At 40.5% G+C, this 19,562-nt stretch overlaps 1 protein-coding gene across 1 annotated transcript in view; it reads right to left on the bottom strand.

The window, feature by feature from the left end:
• The window catches only part of LOC144782219 (calpain-1 catalytic subunit-like), a 194,453-nt gene that overhangs the window by 121,386 nt on the left and 53,505 nt on the right, over positions 1-19,562 (bottom strand). The window contains exon 4 of the mRNA XM_078661454.1: positions 14,771-14,889. Coding sequence (XP_078517580.1) covers positions 14,771-14,889 — 119 coding nt within the window. The remainder of the gene's footprint in view (positions 1-14,770; positions 14,890-19,562) is intronic.

The raw sequence follows: 19,562 nt of genomic DNA, 5'->3' as shown, positions 1-19,562 counted from the left end.
CACTGAACATGAGCATTTTCAAGAAGGCTTTCATCATTCTCCAAAAATGGATTTGGCTTCCTCAACAACTCACATCATTGCTCCTTAGAACCACATACTAAGATCAGGCTTGACAAATCCCCTAGTCCAAATATCGGAACACCTACATGTACATCTCCCTCCACTTTATACATCACAATCAGATGGCCAATAAATGAATAAATAACTGCAAGGTGCTGCAAAGTGACACACCAGGATTTAAAAAAACTTGTAACAATATATACGGTTTGTTCCCTTTCAAACAGACAAGGGCATGAGTCAAAAGGGTGACGGATTGAAATTCCATCTATCATGGTGGCAGAGAGCATGACCCTCGCTATCCTCACGGAATACCGACTATCAAATTTAGAGCTAACCAAAGGGCTAGCAATCATCTATGTAAATTGAAGGGAACTGCTGTCACCGTTTCTCGCAGGGGTCAGTCATCACTGTCTTTTCTGTCCCTCACCATGTCGTTTTTCCTTGTGGTGATGGACAGAATAAAAGGACATTACACTATCCACTTTAAACAGAGCGGGTGGTGTACTGCCCTGCATTCATTGGTCTGTACCCCTTCAAGCCAGTGGAGGAAGCATTCCATAGACAGAGTCACCTGGGGCTCAGTGGATGGAAACCTTATGGTTTTCCCGTCTCTAACTGAGGTGAACGTACGTATAGTTTGGAAGACAGGGTACTCCATTGCATTTGCAACAGAGTACCCAGTGCGCCAAACTCTGAATCTGCCCCTAAATTGGTTCCAATCACTGCTGAAATAGTAAAATGGATAAAATTTCAGGACATAAAAGATCTTTTTACATTGGGATTAAGCAGGATGCACAAAGAGAAACCGGTCAAAAAGGATTCCATCAGGGCAATTTCACTGAAATTATGAACTAATATTATCTCTGCCTATGTACGGAATCACAGAAATTGGTTTTGAGAGAGAAATATCTCTTTCGCAAAAATATGTAAAAAAGGAACAGTCTCAATTGTAACCATTTTAAATATAACATGAAATAAATATAAAAATGATATTAAAAATTAAAACTAAATAAAGCCCTCATCTGAAAGACATCTATTCATATCAATTATTTCTTCAAATGAAAAAAGGCATGTATTGATTGGTATTACCCTGCTGAAAATTTGACACTCACACATTAAAGGAGCTAGTCAGCATCATGTAGGCAAACTCATCTTGATGGGCCAATCATGCAAAAAATCACAATCGTACATCTTTTACTATTCTCTTGGTTTAACGTGGAGTAGAGTGGGTTGGTTATGAATTGAAGGAAGCTACAAATAATGACCGCTCGAATTACAAGTACATACCTTTCACTTGTTCATCACAGATTTGGCATCTACATTTATATATATGGAATAGAAAGACAAGCTGATTCTCTGATCATGGAGCAGGGGAAACCATTAAAATAGGTAAGACCAGTAAGACAATTATTAAACCAAGGACTTCCTTCCTGTATTACATTTTCAAACTGAGGAACAGCAGACTGACATGTACAGAGCAACAACTCTCCAAATTCACGAAACGTCAAAATGCTGGTGTTCCAAATTGATGACAAATCAGACGAATTTTGCGAAAAAATGCACCAGACCCAATATGGAATCCTGAATTCTAGAGGGAAAATGCATTGTTAAACATAAATGGAATCGTAAGTAAAAATATAAAAAAAAAACAGCAAATGTGATAATAAACAAAAATAAAGACAGCTGTGTTGATAGAGAGGTAAAAGATTAGAGGAGGAATCGGTAAATTTGTTGTTCAACATCCACTCAGCTCAGCTAAAGGTTACGCCAGAGACCTGTATCATGATCTGTCTGTCTTTTGAATCTCACAAAGTATACAGTCTTTGGTATGGGTGGGGAAGACTAAGGGCCTTTCAAAAGTGTGCTGTTTGCTCAAATCTGTTTTTCACTAACTAATTAGGAAATATAAGAAACATCATTTTGACAGCATCTAGGGCTAGTTATACTGAGCAATGCTCACAAAAATGACTATTTTACACATTTAAAACTTCTTTTATTCGTCTGAAAGGTTTTTACGACTTGTAAAGGGAGATTTGCTTTCCATACATAATTACAATTTGTAAGGGAAATGAAAGAATTGTTCTTTCTAAACTGTGATTTTCTATGGTATGTGTCAGCAGTCTGCTAGTGCACATCCAGTCACACCGTTATCCAGTTACCAACTCCTGAAAAGAAGAGGTAACTGATTCACAAAGGGCATTTGACATTCCGGTTGGTGGCCTCAAGGGGAGAAGGCAGAGTCCTGGAGACCACAGCCGGCTCCCCTGGATTGTTTACTAAACGATAAACCTTTATGGTTTTTTAAAGCATCAACTGTTCCATAAAGGAACTCGGACTGCTTTAAAAAAACAAATCTTTTTCAATTGGGAACGCAAACACAGGGATGGTGGTGGCATGCAGTCCCCTGCATGTCACCATCCTTGAAGTTAATCAAAGGAGGTCGCAAATTGTGACCTGCCTAATTAATATTCATTAGGCAGCTTGTTCTCCGAGCCCCTGAAAATTGTGATTTTGCGAACCACCCTAATAGTACATAGGTCGTTTTGCTAAATCAGAGTTTATTTGCAAAAAGTCAGGAAGCAATTTGCAACCACTTTTTGTGACTGGACTCTAATATGGCAGAGCTCCTGGAAGTGGCCATCTAACTCCGATTAAAGGTCTTTTGGCCAGAGTGGATGGTCTTCCTAGTACTAGTGTCTGTGAACACAAACTCATGAAGGAAGGCAGTGTAACAGACAAAGAGGAGCTTTCCACCACACAGAGAGGAAGCACTTGTGCCCAAGAGGTGTAGGATTTGTTTGATCTGTCAGGGACTGGACCGTGTTAATCTGGGAAGAGTTTGGATCAGGAGGAATGGAAATCTTAGGGAGGCTGAGATCAGGCCTCTTGCTGACCCACAAGTAGTAGAGGTTCCAGGATCAGAATAGAAGCTGCTTGCTAACACGCTTTGTTACTGAGACTAGGAAAGTGTGGAAGATTAAAGGAACAAAGACAGTTGCATATGCTTGTAAGTCAAAATAGCAATATTGGGGGTGATTGAACTTTTGGCTGTGCTCTACACTGTTGCTTAAGCATTAGCTTGCCTGGCCTCCTTTTAATAAGTAAAGGAAGAGCATCAGGGGAGGGGCAATAAGAACACAAATTGGTAAAAGGTCAATTAAATTCACATCTAAGTTACCCAAGCAGACCAGAGCACCATGTTGGGCTAAGCCCTTCCCCATTACAGATGGAACCTGCTGTGCTTTAGGACTGACTCTTTTCATGCTTCCTCCCAAAGATCTCCACACAATCAGGGGTCCTACTGATCTTGGAGCACTGGCACCACACACCCTCAAGTAAGGCTCCTGAAGACTTAAGGATACACAAGACTCTTACCTACACAGTTTTATTAGTAACTACCCAGGTGCTGTGTGTATGTGTGCTCCTCCATAAAGAGCACAGAAGGAATTTAAGCTTGACCGCCATCCACCAATGTACATTTTCAGACCTGAAAAGAGGCCACTGAGTGACCCAAGTGCATCAGCCATTGAGTTAATAGCAATTGCACTGGGACCATAGGAGAACTACTTCCACCGATAGACCTCCTAGCCACACACCCCATAGGTTGGTGCCCAGCCTTTTCCTTAAGTATATACATGGGTGTTAAGTCCTAACTAGGGCAAAACCGACCTGGATTGCTTGTGTTCCAGTTCAAGGAGGACCTGGCTTGGTAGTTCGGCCTGGACTGTTCCCATTGGAGCAGGGTCAAGACTGATTTGCATATAGCTTGGTCCAAACTGAGGTGACAGTGTGCAGAACAACAGTGGATTGTGATGCGGCCCGAGTAATTATTATTATTGAATTCTCACACACACCTTTCATTTTTTTCCCTAATTTATGTTGTGGCTAGAAAGCAACCAATGATGATAACATGGGCATACTGTCGAGTACCATCCAGCAGCCCTGTGGGCTTGCGCACGTGAGGTGCTTTCTAGCCTTATCACACATTTTTTCTAAAATTTCCTCACTTTTTGAGTTGTGGTTACACATTAATTTTAGTTAGGTTGAAGGTGTATGTGAATTAGTTATTGACGAAGTCCTCCCTTTTTTCATACTTACAATGTTTGCTGCTTGTCACCACCCAAATTTATTTTCACCCAACCGTGCCTTTATTAGAAGTTTGTGCAGTGGAAAAGCTTTCCTCCTAGTTTCTAAAAAGCTTTCCTCTTTACTGTTGCCTATGCTTCATTTTATAAACCCGTTTGTTGCTGAATATTTTCCACTCTGGAATATATTTTAAAATAGGCATCATCTTTTTATTTGTTGCAACAATTAAGAAAATTATTACACACCGAGGTAATTCACACACTCACATCTACAGCCATTCAACACGTTTTCATTGCCCGTTATAGCGTTTCACATCATGCCCCTCCTTCAAAGCCCTCTCTGAAATAATGTCTCCAAAGAATTGAGGTCAAAGTTATTTGCATCTCATTGGTCACCCCAGGCTTTAGCTGCCGATTTAAACATTCCATTAAGCTTCATGTATTTGACTGAATTGTCTTTAATGAAATGAATATGTTATAGGTCCAGTTTCATTAAAAACCGAGAAAGCCACTGGGTCTTTGTTGAACAGTTACCATACATCTTTGTGCCATTACGGTTTCAGCCACGCGTTTTCATTACATTCAAAGTAGAAGGGTTGTTCTGGTGAAATAAATCATTTGGACTAAAGCAAATGAAAAGAATGATTTGTAAAAGAAAAGCACAGAGCTTGACTGGCTTTTTTCGAATGATGTATTATTGACAGCTAACTTGTAAGTGTTGGCTATTTTGTAATTTAAGGGTTTAGCAATGAAGAAAGTGGTATAAATGGGATTGGAGGCTAACACCCCACTCTGGGGTCGATTAGGATGGTGGACGGACACAGTCCGTCCGCCATCCTGTCTGGGGCAGGGACCGTCCGCCACAAGGGCGGAGGTACCGTGCCCCGAATTAGGATGTACCCGCCACAGTGGCTGAAAGCACCGTCCGCCGCAATGTCAAAAATGCATGTTGTGCGTTTCACAGCACAACATGACAGGCGTGGTGCCTCCCATGTTGTACTGTGAAACGCAGGGGGGTACCATAGGTACCCCCTATGTGCACCCCCCACACCCCTTCACCCTGGGGGCCCGCAACGGGCCCCCAAAGCAAAGCCCGTTTGCCTTTCGGAAAGGCATCTGCATCCGGCCATCGTAATATGGCTGGCGGTGTCTGGAAGGGTAACCAGTCAAAATATCGAGGTTTTTTTATCGACTAGACATAATATCGAGTCAAAAATATAGAACAGACATAATATCGACTAGACATAATATAGACTACCAAAATATCGACTAGAAAATTTTAATATTGAATGGAATGGACATAATATCGAATCAAAAATATAGAATGGACATAATATCGACTAGACATATTATAGACAACAAAAATATCGAATTTTAGGTAAGTTAATATTAATTTTTTGTGTGTAATATAATTCTGTAGCGAGTTGTGGGTTTATAGGGGAATAGGGTGGGAAGTAATTTAATTATAATTAATTAAATATGTTAATTTATTTATTGGTATTTATTTAGAATTAATTGTTAATTAATTATTAATTGGTAATTAATTAAAATATAATTGGTAATTAATTGTAATTGATTAATTGATACATATTTTAATTTTAGTAAATTATTTTCAGTAGCGGGTTGTGGGTTTATAGGGGAATAGGGTGGGAAGTAATTTAATTATAATTAATTAAATATGTTAATTCATTAACTTGTAATTATTTTGAATTAATTGGTAATTATTTTTTAATTGATAATTAATTAATTGTTAATTTGTAATTAATTTTAATTAATTGTTTAATTGACAATTATGTGAATAATTTTTTTTTTCAGTAGCGGGTTGTGGGTTTATAGGGGAATAGGGAGGGAAGTAATTTAATTTTAATTAATTAAATATGTTAATTAAATAATTGATTGGTATTTATTTAGAATAAATTGTCAAATAATTTTTAATTCGTAAATAATTAAATTTTTAATTGATAATTAATTTTTATTAATTGATTAATTGATAATTATGTGAATAATATTATTTTATTTTTAGTAGCGGGTTGTTGGTTTATAGGGGAATAGGGTGGGAAGTAATTTATTATAATTAATTAAACATGATAATTAATTAATTGGTATTTTATTTAAATAAATTGGTGAATAATTTTTAATTGGTAATTAATTAATTCTTAATTGGTAATTAAAATGTAATAATTGATTAATTTATAATTATGTGATTTATATTAATTTATTTTCACTACAGTGGGGATATTAGAAATTACCCCTACGCTATCCAATGCTTTCCCTACTGTTGCACTCGCTGGAGTTGGAATAGTAATTTTTACCCCTACGCTATCCAACGCTTTCCCTACTGTTGCACTCTTTGGAGTGGGAATAGTAATTTTTACCCCTACGCTATCCAACGCTTTCCCTACTGTTGCAGTTATTGGAGTGGGAATAGTTATTTTTACCCCTATGCTATCCAAAGCCTTCCCTACTGTTGCACTCGCTGGAGGGGGAATAGTAATTTTTACCCCTACGCTATCCAACGCTTTCCCTACTGTTGCACTCTCTGGAGTGGGAATAGTCATTTTTACCCCTACGCTACCCAACGCTTTCCCTACTGTTGCACTCTCTGGAGTGGGAATAGTAATTTTTACCCGTACGCCATCCAACGCTTTCCCTACTGTTGCACTCTCTGGAGTGGGAATAGTAATTTTTACCCCTACGCTATCCAACGCTTTCCCTACTATTGCACTCTCTGGAGTGGGAATAGTAATTTTTACCCCTACGCCATCCAACGCTTTCCCTACTGTTGCACTCTCTGGAGTTGGAATAGTAATTTTTACCCCTACGCTATCCAACGCTTACCCTACTGATGCACTTGCTGGAGTGGGAATAGTAATTTTTACCCCTATGCTATCCAACGCTTTCCCTACTGTTGCACTCGCTGGAGTTGGAATAGTAAATTCTACCCCTACGCTATCCAATGCTTTCCCTAATGTTGCACTCGCTGGAGTGGGAATAGTAATGTTTACCCCTACGCTATCCAACGCTTTCCCTACTGTTGTACTCGCTGGAGTTGGAATAGTAATTTTTACCCCTACGCTATCCAACGCTTTCCCTACTGTTGCACTCTTTGGAGTGGGAATAGTAATTTTTACCCCTACGCTATCCAACGCTTTCCCTACTGTTGCAGTTATTGGAGTGGGAATAGTAAATTTTACCCCTATGCTATCCAAAGCCTTCCCTACTGTTGCACTCGCTGGAGTGGGAATAGTAATTTTTACCCCTACGCTATCCAACGCTTTCCCTACTGTTGCACTCTCTGGAGTGGGAATAGTAATTTTTACCCCTACGCTATCCAAAGCTTACCCTACTGATGCACTTGCTGGAGTGGGAATAGTAATTTTTACCCCTATGCTATCCAACGCTTTCTCTACTGTTGCACTCGCTGGAGTTGGAATAGTAAATTTTATCCCTATGCTATCCAATGCATTCCCTACTGGTGCACTCGCTGGAGTGGGAATAGTAATTTTTACCCCTACGCTATCCAACGCCTACCCTACTGTAGCACTCGCTGGAGTTCGAATAGTAATTTTTAACCCTACGCTATCCCTACTGTTGCACTCTTTGGAGTGGGAATAGTAATTTTTACCCCTACGCTATCCAACGTTTTCCCTACTGTTACACTCTTTGGAGTGGGAATAGTAATTTTTACCCCTACGCTATCCAACGCTTTCCCTACTGTTGCAGTTATTGGAGTGGGAATAGTTATTTTTACCCCTATGCTATCCAAAGCCTTCCCTACTGTTGCACTCGCTGGAGGGGGAATAGTAATTTTTACCCCTACGCTATCCAACGCTTTCCCTACTGTTGCACTCTCTGGAGTGGGAATAGTAATTTTTACCCCTATGCTACCCAACGCTTTCCCTACTGTTGCACTCTCTGGAGTGGGAATAGTAATTTTTACCCCTACGCTATCCAACGCTTTCCCTACTATTGCACTCTCTGGAGTGGGAATAGTAATTTTTACCCCTACGCCATCCAACGCTTTCCCTACTGTTGCACTCTCTGGAGTTGGAATAGTAATTTTTACCCCTACGCTATCCAACGCTTACCCTACTGATGCACTTGCTGGAGTGGGAATAGTAATTTTTACCCCTATGCTATCCAACGCTTTCCCTACTGTTGCACTCGCTGGAGTTGGAATAGTAAATTCTACCCCTACGCTATGCAATGCTTTCCCTAATGTTGCACTCGCTGGAGTGGGAATAGTAATGTTTACCCCTACGCTATCCAACGCTTTCCCTACTGTTGTACTCGCTGGAGTTGGAATAGTAATTTTTACCCCTACGCTATCCAACGCTTTCCCTACTGTTGCACTCTTTGGAGTGGGAATAGTAATTTTTACCCCTACGCTATCCAACGCTTTCCCTACTGTTGCAGTTATTGTAGTGGGAATAGTAAATTTTACCCCTATGCTATCCAAAGCCTTCCCTACTGTTGCACTCGCTGGAGTGGGAATAGTAATTTTTACCCCTACGCTATCCAACGCTTTCCCTACTGTTGCACTCTCTGGAGTGGGAATAGTAATTTTTACCCCTACGCTATCCAAAGCTTACCCTACTGATGCACTTGCTGGAGTGGGAATAGTAATTTTTACCCCTATGCTATCCAACGCTTTCTCTACTGTTGCACTCACTGGAGTTGGAATAGTAAATTTTATCCCTATGCTATCCAATGCATTCCCTACTGGTGCACTTGCTGGAGTGGGAATAGTAATTTTTACCCCTATGCTATCCAACGCTTTCTCTACTGTTGCACTCACTGGAGTTGGAATAGTAAATTTTATCCCTACGCTATCCAATGCTTTCCCTAATGTTGCACTCGCTGGAGTGGGAATAGTAATGTTTACCCCTACGCTATCCAACGCTTTCCCTACTGTTGTACTCGCTGGAGTTGGAATAGTAATTTTTACCCCTACGCTATCCAACGCTTTCCCTACTGTTGCACTCTTTGGAGTGGGAATAGTAATTTTTACCCCTACGCTATCCAACGCTTTCCCTACTGTTGCAGTTATTGGAGTGGGAATAGTAAATTTTACCCCTATGCTATCCAAAGCCTTCCCTACTGTTGCACTCGCTGGAGTGGGAATAGTAATTTTTACCCCTACGCTATCCAACGCTTTCCCTACTGTTGCACTCTCTGGAGTGGGAATAGTAATTTTTACCCCTACGCTATCCAAAGCTTACCCTACTGATGCACTTGCTGGAGTGGGAATAGTAATTTTTACCCCTATGCTATCCAACGCTTTCTCTACTGTTGCACTCGCTGGAGTTGGAATAGTAAATTTTATCCCTATGCTATCCAATGCATTCCCTACTGGTGCACTCGCTGGAGTGGGAATAGTAATTTTTACCCCTACGCTATCCAACGCCTACCCTACTGTAGCACTCGCTGGAGTTCGAATAGTAATTTTTAACCCTACGCTATCCCTACTGTTGCACTCTTTGGAGTGGGAATAGTAATTTTTACCCCTACGCTATCCAACGTTTTCCCTACTGTTACACTCTTTGGAGTGGGAATAGTAATTTTTACCCCTACGCTATCCAACGCTTTCCCTACTGTTGCAGTTATTGGAGTGGGAATAGTTATTTTTACCCCTATGCTATCCAAAGCCTTCCCTACTGTTGCACTCGCTGGAGGGGGAATAGTAATTTTTACCCCTACGCTATCCAACGCTTTCCCTACTGTTGCACTCTCTGGAGTGGGAATAGTAATTTTTACCCCTATGCTACCCAACGCTTTCCCTACTGTTGCACTCTCTGGAGTGGGAATAGTAATTTTTACCCCTACGCTATCCAACGCTTTCCCTACTATTGCACTCTCTGGAGTGGGAATAGTAATTTTTACCCCTACGCCATCCAACGCTTTCCCTACTGTTGCACTCTCTGGAGTTGGAATAGTAATTTTTACCCCTACGCTATCCAACGCTTACCCTACTGATGCACTTGCTGGAGTGGGAATAGTAATTTTTACCCCTATGCTATCCAACGCTTTCCCTACTGTTGCACTCGCTGGAGTTGGAATAGTAAATTCTACCCCTACGCTATGCAATGCTTTCCCTAATGTTGCACTCGCTGGAGTGGGAATAGTAATGTTTACCCCTACGCTATCCAACGCTTTCCCTACTGTTGTACTCGCTGGAGTTGGAATAGTAATTTTTACCCCTACGCTATCCAACGCTTTCCCTACTGTTGCAGTTATTGTAGTGGGAATAGTAAATTTTACCCCTATGCTATCCAAAGCCTTCCCTACTGTTGCACTCGCTGGAGTGGGAATAGTAATTTTTACCCCTACGCTATCCAACGCTTTCCCTACTGTTGCACTCTCTGGAGTGGGAATAGTAATTTTTACCCCTACGCTATCCAAAGCTTACCCTACTGATGCACTTGCTGGAGTGGGAATAGTAATTTTTACCCCTATGCTATCCAACACTTTCTCTACTGTTGCACTCACTGGAGTTGGAATAGTAAATTTTATCCCTATGCTATCCAATGCATTCCCTACTGGTGCACTCGCTGGAGTGGGAATAGTAATTTTTACCCCTACGCTATCCAACGCCTACCCTACTGTAGCACTCGCTGGAGTTCGAATAGTAATTTTTACCCCTACGCTATCCCTACTGTTGCACTCATTGGAGTGGGAATAGTAATTTTTACCCCTACGCTATCCAACGTTTTCCCTACTGTTACACTCTTTGGAGTGGGAATAGTAATTTTTATCCCTACGCTATCCAACGCTTTCCCAACTTTTGCTCTCACTGGAGTGGGAATAGTAAATTTAAACCTCTCGCTATCCAACGGAAAAAATATTGTATATGTTTTGTTAATAATATGTATATATAGATATATATATATATTTAAAAATATATATATAATTTTTTTAAGTTACAATAATTATTTATTAATTTTAAGTTTATTTAAGTATTTTAAGTATTTTTTAATTAATTATATTTATTATTTTAGTACTTTAAAATTACTTTTAAGATATTTTAAAAAATCGATATTTTGACTGTCTATTTTTTCCTATCGATATTTTGGAGTCGATATTTTTACCTCGATATTTTGGTAAGTCGATATTTTGACTGTCGATATTATGTCAGTGATCCGTCTGGAAGACACCGCCAGCCATATGAACCCTTTTCCGCCCTGGCTGCAAGGCGACCCGGGGCGGAAAAGCGGCGGACGGCGTCCGCCGCGGGGGGGAAATTGGTGGCGGACGGGCACAGATGGTGGACGGATCGCCACCGCCTGCCTGGCGGTGGCGATCCGTCCACCATCCTAAACGGCCCCTAATTTATGTGTTACAGAGTATTTCCCTGCCTCAAAACTGGTGTGTATTTTACCCATATACCAGGTGTGGGATGCATGTATTTGGCTGTTTCTTAGCCCCCCACAATTAGTGGTGCCCCATCCCAACCTTAGCCAGATCGCCCCGCTTACAGTCCCTATATACATAAAATATTTTTGTTCCCTTGCTGTACTGGTTGCGCAGTGACATCAAAGAGTACAACTTCCGGAAAGCACTACATTACTGTTTCACTGTGACAAAACAGAATGACTGTAGTGTGTTTTAATCAAGCCGTTAAATTAAAAGGTAAGTGATCTGAGAAAAACAAACAGCTGAACTGGAGAGAGGCAAGCATGGCGTTTGTACAAAGCTCTCTCACCGAGCTCCATACCGCTGTTGCAGAGCAGCAGCAGTCTCTTATACATGCTAGTCCTGCTGTCAATCAGCAGTTTGCGTACCCGCTAGCTAGTTCGGTTACACTTGGGCTTCATGCTTTTTCACATGACTTTCAGCCATGCTGAACAGCAGACGTGCTTCTATTAAACTTAGTTAATAGACATTGACATAGCAAATAGCTTTCGGATTGCCGAAACCTATTGGCTTTGCCAATGTTTGTTTATAATGGCAGACCATAATTCAGATGCACGACTAACAAGATTTTCCGCTTCAAGTTAACACATGCAGCAATGTTGTTCCCCAAGCTTAATCCCATTTGGCAAAATAAAGTCTTGAGCCCGGCATAAAGGACTGGCAAAGAATCTGCCCCCCCCATTCCCCCCCCCCCCCCCCTAAAAAAAAAGCAGAAGCAGCTCCAGCATCTAGCACACTGTGGGAGAATCACAGACTCTAGTCACAGTCATGGGGGCGAACAGTAGGGGTGTTCCAGCCCCTGCAGATGACGCGAAATGATGACAGATACAAGACTTCTTACCAGACATTTCACAAGAGCACAATGTACTTATATAGGAGCCTGGACTGCATGTTCGATTCCATTACCGTAGTTATTAAACATGCTGGCTCTCCCAGTTTGATGTATGGCTGAAATTAAACAGTCTTCAGTTATATCAGGTAGGTTCACTACATCTCCCCCAGGGCAGGGCATGCCTTTTAAATTCTCATAGAGCTCAGCCACTCTTCAACATTTACCAGACACTATTACAATGCCATTGATGGTGTCAGGTCAATAACTTCATATACCTCAATCACACTCCTGGGGTAAGGAGATCACACAGGCTGACTATGCCTCCTGTGACTACTGAGATAAGTGAAATACCAAGATAGACCCTTTAGGGACACTATGATAAAAATAAGATTGATAACCCTTGGAGACAAGTAATCCAAGCAGAGGATGATGGCGGTGGAAGGTTTCATCGCAAATGTCACTCAATGAACTTACGAAATATAAACAACCTTCTCTCTGTCCCAGTAAGATAGTGCAGTCTGTCTAGCATCTACCCAAAGAACAGCAGGTGACAAATTTGAATTCCAACTGGCACACTCAGCTTTTTATACTCATCAGTTTGGTAAACTGTATGGCCCCGACTTGATCATAGATAACCTGTCATATAAGCTCCTGTAGACGATTGAGTATGGGATAAACATACAAAAACAACAAAATCTAAGACGTCACAGAGAGGCAACCGCTTATATTGAGTGTTTGTTATTTCTGTGAGTCTTTGAGATTAAAAGAAGGGGTCATTGTGATCACTGGGCTCCCACTGCCTCTTTCATACCATTGAGGAGGTTCTCTGCTCCCCTCAAAACTTTCTTCATTGGACTCTTCCACTGCTCTTGCTTAACTAGATCACCTATTTCAGAGAATATAAATAACAGTTTCCACACAATGAAAAGGGGGAGGAGGGACAACTCCTACTACGACCTCCTCAATAACTAACTACACACACAAAAGGAAGTACGGGTGAATAAAAGAAAATCGCTTAAAGAGTTATATAAGACAAAGTCAACATGTTTGAAAAACTGCCCTCCCCCACACGAATGTGGCATGCTTCCTCATTGGGCTGCTGAACACACCCCTGCGCAGACCAACATCTGGGGTGGAGCAATACGGAAGGGGAGGCAAAACAAACACAGAGAATAGTAGGGATCAAGTGTATAATAAGTGCAGAAAATGTTGTTAAAACTAGCTCAGGGATGTCCCAAAGCCAAATTAATTCCTGGACTCGCTGGCCAGGGTTAAGAAGGTCTAACGACCTAGAGGATGGTGGTGAGCACGGTCTGTTATGCACCGTTCTCCACTCCTCTCTGCAGGTAAGTCAACATGTTTCTGCTGGCTTTTAGTGTCTTCCCTGGCTTTCTTCAGGACTGATAGATCCCTGTCGTCCTGCCCTCCTTTCTACTGTAGAAGGTCTAAGACTACCAGTGTACTTACGTATGGGTCTCGTATTCACACTTGGAATATGATCGAGTTTCAAAGCAGTATAGGGTGACCAGAATTTTAAAGCCAAAAACCAGGACATTTCACAGAAATAGAAGAAGGACTACAATTTTACTTTAAGCGATGAGAGCGCTCCTCAGTAGCGAATTAGAGAACAGACAGTAAGAACATACAAAAAAGCAATTTTTAAACCCACTAGCTTTCCTGTTAATTAAATTGCTTTCTTGAAACAACTGCTAACTATCCCTGCTTTGCAAAACATAAAAAACACCTCCCACCGTTTTCAGTCGACCCTCTTTAAAAACCGGGACATGAGCTACATTTCTTGAAATTTGCTGGGACAACTGGTTAAAAACTGGGACCGTCCTGGCAAAACGGGGACGCCTGGTCACCCTACCGCAGTATGCTTCCTGCAGTGCATCGCTCCGTACGCCTTCATGGCGCACGGAGCGATGCACTGAAGGAGGCAGGCTCGCCTTGACGCATGTGTGACTACAGGGGGCCGCCCGCACTCTAACGCCCTTTCAAGCACATACTGCGAGGAAGCGCAATCATATTCAAAGTGTGAATACGAGACCCACACATAAGTACAGGGGTAGTCTTAGACCCTCTAAAGTAGACTAGGAAATATATTAATTTTAAAAAAAAGGGTGACTTTTAAAGGTAAACTCTTGCAAGCTACAGATTTCCATCAAACCACTGGCATGTAATCAACATCTTGGTGCCCCCGGAAGGCAGAATATTAGATGGACCACCTTGACCCGACACCCTGCTACGCGTACTGAGAAGTTTTATACATGAAAGCCAATATGCATGTTCACCAACAGGAAATGACACACATGAAAGAGCTTCAAGGGTCTGTACGTGCATGGTTGTTCATTTGCAGGAAACCAGCTAGCGCTCATACCTTAAAGTGAAAGCAGCCATTGTAACCTTCACCAAAACTCTGGTTTGGAGGCACCACTTGCTCCATGAATTCCTGGTGAAGGGCTAGCGAAGCAACAGCAGACACAAACCAGCAGTTGCCTAGAATAGAATGGCAAACGTTAACAGCCTAAAATCAGTTAGATTCACTTAAGCAACACCCAATGGCAAATAAAATGACTTTAAGAGCTATGATCCTACATCACAATTTACAAATATTTCAGGCTAATATGGGACATTCTTCCCCTCCATTCCTCGGATAGCCTAGAGACATTTTGTTCTGTCTATGCTCTCAACCTCCGTGATATATTCCGTCCACAAAGCCAAACTATATGTCAAAATACCGGTAGTAAAATATAATCTGACAGAAATATTGTGTCCTACAGACTGAAAATGTCTTAGTAAAAAATATCCCATTGAATGGATATTTTTTAGTATTAATCCTAAAGGAGCAATATTTTTGTGAACAATATTTAAGGCACTATTTCTGTCAGACAATATTTTAGTTATGATATTTTGGTACTATACCCATAGCACTCCACACTATCTCAGACAACCAAGTGGCACATTGCCATAGCCCATTCACTCCCTTCATTTATGCAAGGCATATGATAAAGATGATTATCGCACGTGCATTAGAGCATCCCACAACAGCAGTCATTTAATATAATTCTTCTAAAGCAATTGGTTATTTTGACATTATTTAATCCCACATTAATTTGTGCCACTTGAAATCCATATTTAATCATGGAATATACTTCTGATTTCCTAGGAAAAGAAGATGAACCGATAAAAAAGATCTCGAGACGTCTAAAGTGAATGGACTGAATTGAAACCTAGATCACCGTACATTTTAAATTACATGGGACCATTATGTAACAGAGGAACAGAACAAGGAACACTATGACACAATGGGGCCTATATGTATATGTAGATTTATGTATATATTTACAACCGACTACACCTTTTCACTAGGCATCATTTCTTTGTGTAGATTTACAGTGAGGTGTATACTTGCATGTCTCTGCCCTCTGAAATCAGGGGGAGAGCCTCCTACAACAGGATTTACAATTTGTAAGTAACTATGAGTAACTTTAAACGCCTGGGTGGCGATCTCTGTCACCTTCTTGAGGGAAAGAATAGAGAAAATTTAAAAATGTAACGTTCTTTAAAAAAAAACAATAACAACCTTTTTATATATATTAAAATGTAAATTAATGTAAAATATTTATTATTAACCTAGGCCTAATAAAAAAAGTTTGCGCACATTAATTCAAACTGAATTTCAATTCAATAATAATTTAAATATGAGTTTAATTTATAAATAATATTTAGCCAATCATTTTTTCAAATCCCATTCTCACTAACATTTTCATTTAATATAGTCAATTTTGTTAAAAGTCGTGTGTTGAAATAGTTTCATTAGTTTTTCATTTTTAGTAACATTTTTAATAATGCATCCGATGGGAGCCTTTGTGCTTTCCCCTAAGCCCCACATGAACGGGAGCAATATTACTTCACGACCCCAGGGAATGCAGTATCCAGAAGCAATATGTGGATCTGGGAGGGGGTCAAACACAGTCTCACTGCCTAATTTACTTAAGAAAAAAATGTCAGGGTCCTGAGGATGGGCCTTTAGGGCAAATAAGTGGCTTGGGGAGGGGAGAGGGTATGCCCCTATGTATTTAAAATGAAGCCGAAAAAATGAATGCCCTGACTTTCCATGCCCTGGTCAACCCCTGGGGGCATCCTAATTGGTATGAGTGATTTTTGGTGCAGAGGGGTTCTTGTGGGATCCCACAAACAGCCTAAGGGGTCAGGGTTGCCTTACCCTGCTCTCCCATCTTATTTTGTATTGGGGACCCGGGGACTGAGTCCTCGAATTGTAAAATGGCGGCAAACATCTTTATTGATGTGAGGGAGCCAACCAGATATTATCTTTTTATCTGCCAGAACGGCGGTACTTCTGCATCTCTAGATATCTATACATTTTGAATCCTAATTTCTCAAAAACCACTGCTTTACACAAAAGGAAAGCTTTCCTGCCAAATTTAGTGAGATACCGTTCAGCCGTTTTGGCGGTAGCTGTTTCAACAGGTACTATTTGAAATTACATTAGGAAAATGTCCCCCATTTTTCTCAGTCCTTGTTTGATGGATCACCCCAAAACTTTCAAGTAAAGAGATGAGGTGCATGAACCTTTGTTTTACAAAGTCTTGTGAAGATTCGTCAAACAGCGTCAAAGTTATTAATTAGCAAAGCAATACATTTATTTTCCATAGAAACCTTGTCCTGCCACTGTGTGATTATATATATATATATATATATTCACTGAAAAAACCATAGGTTATAGACCATATATAGTTAGGAATTAGCATTTACAAAACCTTGAAAATTCACTGAAAAAACCATAGGTTATAGACTATATATAGTTAGGAATTAGCATTTACAAAACCTTGAAAATTCACTGAAAAAACCATAGGTTATAGACCATATATCGTTAGGAATTAGCATTTAAAAAACCTTATTTTACCCACACAAAACCATTGAAATTCCATATATAGTTAGTTGCACTAACTATATATCGCGCACCCGCAATCCACTGCTGATGATGTCACATATTACATCATTCATGACATGGTCAGTGACATCACTGATGACATCACTGATGACATCTCAAATGACATCACTGATGACATGACTGATAACAACATCCAGTGATTTTTTGTTTCTGTAAAGTTTAAATATGTCTTACATATTGAAGAATGAGTGGATGTGTAAGTGTCTGGACGAAGGATTTAGTAGGTGCATGACTGACTGTATGACTGAGTGATTAAATGTGTCTCACTGAGTGCATGGGTTAGTGACTAAACTGTCTTAATTTGTGCATCATTATGTCTGTTGTTCTATAAACTGCTGCATGTGTTGATCAGTAGCTATATGAGTAACTATATGGGTTATTGATTGATTGCCCAAGTATTTGTATGGGAGACTGAGTGTGTGTGTGGCTGGCTGGGAGGTGTATGACTCTGTGCAGATCAATGTGTACTTGTATCAATGATTGTATAAGAAGGTAAGTATGTGTTAGTATATGTTTGAAAATGTAAGGTGCTCTATGTTTAACTGTATAGACAAGAAAATGGAAGTGTCATTGATTCTTTACAGGACTGACTAGGTGTGTGAGTAACTCCATGGATGAGTGGCAGACTGTGAGTGTCTGTATAGGTGTATGAGTGCATATGATAGTGTTGTAAAGATGAGTGATTGTATGTATGAATGATTGTATGGGTGAATGAGTGAAGGTGTGTGTAGACGTAGGAATCAGTGAGTGCGTATGTAGTAACTAGTATTGGTGTGTCAATGGTTTCAAAAATTATACTCTGTATTTAACACTGGGTGAAACAGAGGTTATATTAAAATGTGAGGAGATGCATTGTATTGTCACATGAATGATATCATCAGTGATGTGGTCATTGATGTCAAATGAGATGTCATCAGTGATGTCATTTGAGATGTCATCAGTGATGTCATCAGTGATGTCACTGACCATGTCATGAATGATGTAATATGTGACATCATCAGCAGTGGATTGCGGGTGCGCGATATATAGTTAGTGCAACTAACTATATATGGAATTTCAATGGTTTTGTGTGGGTAAAATAAGGTTTTTTAAATGCTAATTCCTAACGATATATGGTCTATAACCTATGGTTTTTTCAGTGAATTTTCAAGGTTTTGTAAATGCTAATTCCTAACTATATATGGTCTATAACCTATGGTTTTTTCAGTGAATTTTCAAGGTTTTGTAAATGCTAATTCCTAACTATATATGGTCTATAACCTATGGTTTTTTCAGTGAATTTCAATGGTTTTTTAATAGCAAATATCATAAGCTGTCGAATGTCAAGTACGTGGTAAGTAAAAACATTTTCGTGTTTATGCACACTGATCTGCTTTGAATGCTGCCCCCCCCCCCTCATTTCTATTAGGAGTACTCTCTCTTTGCAGATAGTGAAAGGTAGTTAACGCAGGCCTTTGCCCCCATTGTAATACGTCGTGCCTGCTTCTCTCTCCATTTGATTGATTGTTATCCAAGCATTTACTGTTTTAGAATTGGTTCTCTTTGGTTCATTCTCTATTTACAAACAAACACAGAGTCGCAATACTCTGTTTAGTCTTTGCAGATAACGAAAAATCGTGTAAAAAAACAAAAGGAATCAAGCAAAATCAGTAGGCCACTAATGGGATCTCTTTTTCACCTCGCTAAAATAGAAACATTAAGAACAACCCCTCATGACAAATACGAAACTAGTGAGATGAACTGAACTCCACACCATGATGGCTGCAATACAGCTCGGCTCCGCCACCCACCCCGCCCAAAATAACGATAAAGAGCGGCTGCCATGATTGCTCGCGGAATGGCCACGACGGAGCTACGAAATGGTGGTGCTCTCATGCTAACGCCAGCTTCAGTCTGAAACATCCAGAAACACTGTAGACTACCAATTCGATCAGTTCCGGTAGCGCCCCAATGTAACCCGGTAGAGAAGAACTAGCCCTCCCCTCTTTGACTGATGGTTCTTGTTGCCTGTCCCTTCTGTTGTCATTTAACAGAACTATTTAGCCTGCTGAAAGGGGTTGTGTTCCGACCGCTGGTTGGTGGAGACATTTGGACTATATTCTGGACCTGCGTTGTCGCGTAATGCGTCATATGACGCGCCGCGTTAGCGCATCCGGAAGTCATCCGGGGCGCGACGCGCAGCGCGTAACGTAAG

The sequence above is a fragment of the Lissotriton helveticus genome, chromosome 9 (assembly GCF_964261635.1).
Source record: "Lissotriton helveticus chromosome 9, aLisHel1.1, whole genome shotgun sequence".
Lineage (NCBI taxonomy): Eukaryota > Metazoa > Chordata > Amphibia > Caudata > Salamandridae > Lissotriton > Lissotriton helveticus.
The sequence above is the reverse complement of the archived record's forward strand: the minus strand, read 5'-3'. Positions and strand labels throughout refer to the sequence as shown.